The 7,817-nt window shown below is 32.4% G+C and overlaps 1 protein-coding gene across 3 annotated transcripts; it reads right to left on the bottom strand.

The window, feature by feature from the left end:
* Positions 1–1,260: 1,260 nt before the first annotated feature.
* On the bottom strand, positions 1,261–6,956 carry LOC110644367 (probable LRR receptor-like serine/threonine-protein kinase At1g63430). 3 transcript variants are annotated; one of them, XM_058153660.1, is made up of 13 exons: positions 6,359–6,956; positions 5,790–5,946; positions 5,578–5,649; positions 5,339–5,482; positions 5,094–5,243; positions 4,203–4,319; positions 4,062–4,126; positions 3,210–3,464; positions 2,894–3,099; positions 2,638–2,770; positions 2,392–2,552; positions 1,815–2,027; positions 1,261–1,705 (listed from the first exon to the last, which is right to left on the bottom strand). In XM_058153660.1, exons 1-13 carry the CDS (start codon positions 6,441–6,443, stop codon positions 1,460–1,462), a joined length of 2,004 nt encoding a protein of 667 aa, XP_058009643.1. In that variant the 5' UTR covers positions 6,444–6,956; the 3' UTR covers positions 1,261–1,459. The 3 variants fall into 3 exon arrangements, with proteins under 3 accessions (XP_058009643.1, XP_021652780.2, XP_021652781.2); XM_021797088.2 differs by having other exon boundaries at positions 1,815–2,030; positions 2,395–2,552; positions 6,359–6,955; XM_021797089.2 differs by having other exon boundaries at positions 1,815–2,030; positions 2,395–2,552; positions 5,790–5,928; positions 6,359–6,955.
* Between the last annotated feature and the right edge of the window lie 861 nt (positions 6,957–7,817).

The raw sequence follows: 7,817 nt of genomic DNA, 5'->3' as shown, positions 1-7,817 counted from the left end.
TTGAAGAAAACATAAGTAAAAAACTAAATTATTTAATTTATAAAATATAAGATCAAATTGTAATATTGATCAAATTTCAATAGTTAAATAGTAAATTTCTTTTTATTGAATAATTCTATATTTATTTATTTTTTACTTACACTAACAATTATATTAAATAAAAGAATTTTTAATTTTGAAAACATAAATAAAAAATTAAATAATTTAATTTATAAAATGTAAAAATTAAATTATAATATCAACTAAAATTTAAAAATCAAATAGTAAATTTTCCCTTATTATATAATCATGGAATGAAATTCGTTGCATGTGAGTCACATCCTTAAGTGACCTGTCATCTTATATTATTCATCTAAATTGTGACAAATGGATATTTTACCCAATTACCACCGCAATTCACATGCCACGTGGTTAACGCTTAGCTCAAAATATACTGCCATGCCATCATGTATCACTGCCATCGTATCACAAAAGTACCTCGTTAGAACGCAAGCCATCTCAACTTTTGACAAGGCAGCATGATGCCATGTCACCCAATCATCCACGCCAGCTTTTGTCAGAGTACCATCTCCAGCTAATTAGAAATTTTGCTTTGCGAATTCGATTCAGAGATCTATTTTGGCTACTTTTGCGTCAAATTAATATATATATATATATATATATATAATTTATTCTATACTATTTTAGTCATTGCTCTTCAAAATAAATTTTATTATTTTATTATGATATAAATAATGTCAAATATTAAAATTTTTTATTTTTCATTTTTTTTATTATTATATATTTAATAAATTTTTATAATATTGAAACTCTTGAAAAAATTTTCCAACTTTATTATTGTATCAATGTATACATAAGTCACAATTGTGCAAAATACCATTACTATAGTGAAGTTGTGTACAGTACACCCTTAAAAACTAACAAACTATTATTTTGAGATTAAAACTTCTTGTTCTTCTATATTTTATGAATTGTCTGTTTCGTATTCAGATTACAGAATTAAAATTACTTTTTTTTAAAAAAATTTTAATACTACTAAAAAAATAATTTAAAAAAAATTATTTTATTATTTTAATTTTCTTATGTCTAAAATTTATTAAATTTAAATTTATTTTTTTAATATTTTCTAATTAATATATTTTAAAAAAATATATTTTTCTTAATAGAAACTCTAACAGCAATGTCAAACAGGCCCGAAGACTGCAGCCAAGAGAAGCACGCCAGAGTAGCAGTAATTTAAGAAAGAAGTAAAATTCAGTATTTGGTGATTAATAACTTTACTCTTTCATTCAGTGGTATGCAAGGGCAGCAGACTTTGTCATGTAAGAAGCTTTGTTTCTTTTAAGCAAGCTAACATTTACAAGGGCCATAATAAAACTCGTGTTAATAAAAGAAAAAAGAGTCTTACAACTGTATATATCTGATGTACAGTGTGTTAGCTTCATGCCTTCCAACTCAATCATGATGATAGTGCAAGCTCCGCCCATGCTAAAGATGATGCCTTAAATTCAAGGGACACAGATGTGTCAATTTTGCTCTCCAACATGCTGCTTACTTCTTGCATCGATGGCCGCTTTGTGGGTTCTGGATGGATGCATAGACTTACAACTTCGCATATGATTTTGAGGTCCTCATATTCGAAATGTTTCAACTCTGGATCCACCAAGTAACACATTACTTCTGGCAATTCAAGAAACTCCTTCGCCTGCAGAATAGACAAGTTAGTTTGGTGTTTATGTAATAATATGATCAAGATACACGTTCAGGTTTCAATTTTGACAAATGTTTGAACTTGGAAAAACCATGTTCCTTACCCAATCTACCAAGAATCCTTTGTCCTTGCAGTAGGGAGATCTCCCACTGAGCATTTCCAATAAAAGCACACCAAAGGCATATACATTGCCTTGGACATCAAGATGGCGGTCCTCTAGAGAATTTGGAAGTACACAAATGGCACCTTGGCTGCCTATGGAGCCCGAGTTCTTCTCTGATCTCGCAATAATACTCTTCCAACTTTCAAAATCAACCAGCTGTAACAGACAGTAAAAACATTTCTATCAAGGCCACAATTTTTTATGGAGTTTGAGTCAAAAGTCTAAATTTTGACTATGAAATAAATGGTTGACATTTACTAATTAATTAATATTTTATTGTGGAAGAAAAAACAGTTTCTGTTACACAGATTTCATAACCTGAAACATAGGAACAAAAAATATGTAGGTTCTTGCCCCCAAGAAAACCACTACTCCAGGGTAATGTGAGAATAATAATATAAAATTAATATGATTATTTTTCTAAAATTATTGAATTATAATGTACAAGTGTAATTATAGTGTAGAAAATATAATAATTTTCTCACTTCTTCATAAGAATGAAATAAGGCATTGGGTGTACCTTGGGAGAAAAGTCTTCAGTGAGATATACAGCACTAGAATTTAAATCTGAAATGGTAAATGGAGGATCAAGTTCTGTGTGAAGATATTTGAGTCCACGAGCAATGCCCATTACAATTTTCATTCGTCGTGTCCAAGATAACTGGCCTCCTTCTCCATCTGTGCATGCAGACAGGTTGATTGCTCAACTTTGTGCTGATAAAGCATCCTAAAAGCAATGTCTCAATGAAAAATCTTTACTTACAATGGAGGTGCTCATACAATGTTCCATTTGATGCATATTCAAAAACCAGCATCCGGGTAAATGGAGTGCTCTCTCTACAATAGCCCAGTAATCCTCCCGTATTCTCATGATTTAATCTTGCCAAATCTGCCACCTGAACGGCAATTTTAACTAAAACTTTTAGAAAGTCTCAATTTTCAGCTCTTGCATATTTTATATTTGGTTCCTTTTGACAAAGATTCGTGTTTTCATGCAGTAATAAACAATGGTCATTTACCTCTTTCTGGAAATAGAGCTCAAGATAGCCTGTCCAATGTTCTTCTTTAATGCAGAGAGATATAACAGCAATCTCAGGCCCACCTTTTATGGTGCCCTTGTAGACCAAACTTTCTGAAGAAGAGCCAATAATGTTGCTGAAGTCTTCACAGGCAACTTCAAGGTCTTGTCTGCTGAATCTCACTACATCTTTCAACAACTCAGAATCTGTGAAAAACCAACACTAGTAAATTAAACATGTTACCCTTAAACAAATGCTGTTCAAGCTTATATACAGCTGAGATGCAAGTAATCGATTTTCCAGCAAGGAAGCAAACCTATATATACTGCTGCATAGTCATTCTGACTTGCTGATTTCTTCCAAGGGATTATTATTGATGATTTGCTATTGCATCTCCGAAAAGCAGTCAGAACAGCAACAAGAAAAAGAGACCCCGCCATGGTTCCTGTTATGATTTCCAGAGCCAAAAGCCAGGAAGGTTTTGATGCCTCCTGATGATGGTTGGATAAATCTTCTGTAGGCTGGTGCTTAGGGTTGAATGTTTGATGGGCTTTGGCTGGTGGTGCACCACCTATAAAAGAAGCACCATTGATTTCAATTACTACAGTTGGCATTACCTATTACCACCCACAGAACATCATTGGTGTTATCATGTTCAGTTTGATAAAGGGTCCATACACTTCAAGTTACCCCCAAAATGTGGGTCATGTTGACCATGGCACAATTTAGGAGGAGAAATATAAGACCTCATGCAATTGCATTTACCTTTCAGAATTGCCCCCTGATTAAATACAGAATGAATACAATGAGAAACATGGGACCTTCAAGAGAAGAGCAATATTTTGATAAGCTTAATAAGGATGCCTCAAGGTCTTGAAATGTCATACTTATTCTGAACAGACCATAAGAGTCAGATTATAGAACAATGCATTTACAGAAGTTCAGCATGAAGGAATCCAACTTTTATCTCATGGGAGGGTATTTAAAATTTTTTACATATCTGGTCAAATACAGTTTATTTATAAATAGACAGCCACATGCTCATGTTTTGCAAATCCAATTGCCCTTCAAATGCTTACTGTTCATTGAAATACTTGTGAATTCTATCCATTCCACAGCTGAGAAGTACAAGAAAACAAGTCCAAAAAGAAAATCTTGTTATACACACCACATAGTGCGGCTGAACGCTGTTTAGGATCTTTGATTTGAAGGCAGTTCCCTTGAAAGCTTGTGCTGCATGACATAAATCAAGGAAAAGGTGAGTTTACAGAACAAATAAATCCAACAAGAGAGAGGTGCAGAAATGTACCTTGGAAGATACTTCAAACACTTAGGTATATTCCCGACAAAGAAGTTATATGATAAATCTGCCACTTTCAACTGAGTTGCTCGACATAAGCCAGTTGAGTTTGTGCTTGACGCATACCTGAAACAGATATGAAACAGAAGCAACAAATTTAACAAAATCAAAACCATTAAATCAAGGTTTTACAGGACTTTATGTTCTACTTTAATTTCTAATGTGATACTTTTTTCAACCTGTATGATTAATATCCCTAGATGCAAGAACCATTTGTACAATGCTGTCATTTTTTAATAAAAGGCAAAAGTGTAGCTTCCATATTCAGTAAGAAAATCTGCTGAACTTCGTTAAAAAATACAAAAAAATCTGCTGAAAGATTTGCATCAGATGCCACAACATCTAAAAAGAGGAAGGACAGTAACAAAATTTAAAAAAAAAAAATCAACCTTGGAACTTAATGCAGACAACCTCCATGGACTTAATTACAGGATAGTCTTTCTTTCTTTTCTCCTTTTTTTTTTTTTTTATAACTTTATGTTTTCCCATTTTTTTCTAAATTTCTGATTATTTTTAGCCCCAGATCCAATCCAAAAGGTAAAATATGCCATTAAGGGATAGATTCAAATTAACAGGTGCAACATCATCTGCCAGACTCCCACGGTGACGTATTTTCACTGTATATGTAGCCAAAAGAGTTATGCAATGCATAAACTGTGTGATCAGTTCATCAACTATTCTTTGTCAGTCTACTCACATATATCAAACTATGTGTTACCATTTTCATTTACAATCTGAGAATTTACATGAAATTCTTTCTCTGAGTAAACATAAGCAACTAAGTTTGCTTGATACAAATGTTGGACGTCATAGAACGAAGTGTAGGAATATTCTACTTACATTCCGTGTACATTAGATGGGAAATCTGAATTGCCACTGGCAGGAATGGTTCCTTGAAGTCTATTCCTATCCAGCCGAAGTTCCTCAAGGTACTTCAAATTGCCAAGTTCAGGGGGCAAATGCCCTGTTAACCCATTGGACTCAAGGTTTCTACAACAATAAGTGAACTGGAAAGTGAGAGAAAACCCACTGGTGCCAAGCATTAAAGTCCATTCACTAGAACCAAAAAAAAAAAAAAAAATTACATTCTCATAACACCATTTAGATTAGCTATCTCTGGAGGAATAGGACCCGTTAGTTGATTCACTCCCAAATCCAACACCTTGAGGTTCTTCAACATGCCCAGCTCTTTTGGGATAGACCCAATCAACTTATTACCATGCAAAATGCTACAAACATCAAACACAAGAAAGCAAAGTTCAAATGCAATGAATAAAACTAAAATGTAGCATAGATTCAGTATCATGTGCAAAAAGAAACGTACAGTTCTCGCAAGTATGTGATCCGACCCAATTCTGGGGGAAGAAATCCCCTGATAGATGACTTAGTTATATTACTGAAAAAAAAACAAATGAGTATAACATCATTCACCTATAAATGCACCAACATACTATATATTGGAATCTAACTATAGTAAAGCATGTGGCTGTAACATTTCCAATCCTGAACCAACTACAATTGACGAACAAATCTTACATCTTTACAACTTGGTCTCGAGCAAAAGAGCAGATAACGCCAGACCAGTCACAAGGATCTGCATCTAGGGTGTTCCAATTGGACAAAAGCAGAAGCGGGTCTTCATATATAGCTTCTTTGAACGTTGTTAGTGCCCGAACTGTGCAAAGTCCAGATTCTATTGAGTACGAGAAACAAGACTTCATAGCAACTTACTACGTATGGTCACCAAAGTCTAAAATTTTTCCCAATTAGCACATTGCTTGGAACAGTTGAATCAGATCATAAAACTTCAGTACCACTAGAGGTACGTTCAGTCACCAAGAACAAGTAGGAAATGACTAGAATTGAGATAAATTCAAATCTCGAGACTTGACATTTGATTATATACTAAATCTAGTAACATTCAATTTAGCCTAATAACATTAGTTAACTTGTACAAGAAGAGTTTATCAAAGATATCGAATACAACGTTAATCACAAGATTAATAATCCTAGCTTCTAATATTTTCCCCTATTTTCTCAGCAAACACACGGCTCTGTAAAACCATAAAGAATCAAGATCTGAGAACTAAGGTAGCAATACGTACCTTCATCTTTCGGAAATGACTCACAGGTCACAAAAAGAGCTAGAATAACAACAAAAAGAAGTTGCAATGAAGTATGTGATCTCATTTTCTCAGCAAGAATTCTCCACACACTCTCTAATTGTCACTTTCGTTCAGAACAACACATAAGACCCACCAAAAGAACTCAATAACCCAACACCCAGGACCAACAAGAAATGGGAAAACCCAAGAAAGAGAAAAAGTTCAGAAAGAAAAAGATTGAGAAAAAAGAGAGAGAGAGAGGATCTTGTAGCTTGGAAATATAGGCTTTAACAAGGAAATTAAACTAGTAGAACTCAAAGATATACGCTTTAAATATTGTAATCTATAGAAATGAGTTGGTTTGACTATCTTTAAACAATACTAGTGTGCATATAAATCCAAGATTTGGCAACTACCCATGAAAGCAAACTCAGTTGAATGAAGAGTGAAGAGGAAATGTAGAACTGTGAATGTGGAAGGAATCAAACCCAGATGTGAGGGAAACTTGGATTCAAAGAGAGGTTTTCTTACTTCTTAACAGGCTAAAAAAGAAGGGGAAGAAAAGGAAAAGATTATGATAAAAAGAATGTTGTTCTGTTCGTTGATGTTAAAAAAGATGGCGGTTGCGTTCTTTCCCTTTCATTTATTTCTTTTTTGATATTATTTAAAAATTGAAAATTTGAGATTAATGGAAGTTTTGATGTTTACTTGTAATGATTCATTGACAGGGGCCTCATCTGTAATTTATGAAAAAAGCTCATCTAGTTCTAAAAAAAAAAAAAAACCTTATCTAAATTTATATATTATATTATAAATTTTAATTATAAATATAAATCCTTTCATTGTACCTATTGTTTTGAATTAATAATAATAATTTAATTTAAATAAAATATTACATAAAATATAATTACAAAAAAATTTTAAATTTATATAAGAATGAGTTTAATAATTATTTAATTAAATATTTATGTATATATATCCATATATCTATTATATAAATTTTGATATAACTATTTAATTTAATAATTATTATATTTATTTTTAGTGTATTAAAAATATATTATTATTTATTTATTCTGGAGAGCATATTAATCTCGTGAGATGAGAAATTAACCTCTTCAGAGTTGGGGTTCTGTTCATATGCGAATGGGAGCATTTTCAGATTATTGGGTTGTTGATCCAATGGCCCAGAATAGAATTCGAGAATGCTGGAGTGCCAATGAACTCTCTTGACTTTATATTTCCTCGTTAAATTTATCATAAATCAATAAGTAAATAAGTCCCCAATAAGAATAGCCGCCATTTCAAATGGTCATTTGGATTAAGCTCCAAAATAGATTATAGTTTCAAATTTTAAATTTAAAATTAGCTTAAATGATGAGTTAGAGAATACTGAATAAATTATATATAAATTTATTTTAATTTAAATTTATAGAGTTATTTATATATTAAATTAATT

The sequence above is a fragment of the Hevea brasiliensis genome, chromosome 9 (assembly GCF_030052815.1).
Source record: "Hevea brasiliensis isolate MT/VB/25A 57/8 chromosome 9, ASM3005281v1, whole genome shotgun sequence".
In the NCBI taxonomy this organism is placed as follows: Eukaryota; Viridiplantae; Streptophyta; class Magnoliopsida; order Malpighiales; family Euphorbiaceae; genus Hevea; species Hevea brasiliensis.
The sequence above is the reverse complement of the archived record's forward strand: the minus strand, read 5'-3'. Positions and strand labels throughout refer to the sequence as shown.

Bases quoted from the DNA above. Each gene is read 5' to 3' on its own strand.
- LOC110644367 (XM_058153660.1), bottom strand. From the start codon at position 6,443: ATGAGATCACATACTTCATTGCAACTTCTTTTTGTTGTTATTCTAGCT. The intron at 5,650-5,789 runs GTAAGATTTGTT...TTTTTTTTTCAG, and splicing joins CGAGACCAAGTTGTAAAGAT to TAATATAACTAAGTCATCTA. The intron at 2,553-2,637 runs GTAAGTAAAGAT...CTGCATGCACAG, and splicing joins ATTGTATGAGCACCTCCATT to ATGGAGAAGGAGGCCAGTTA.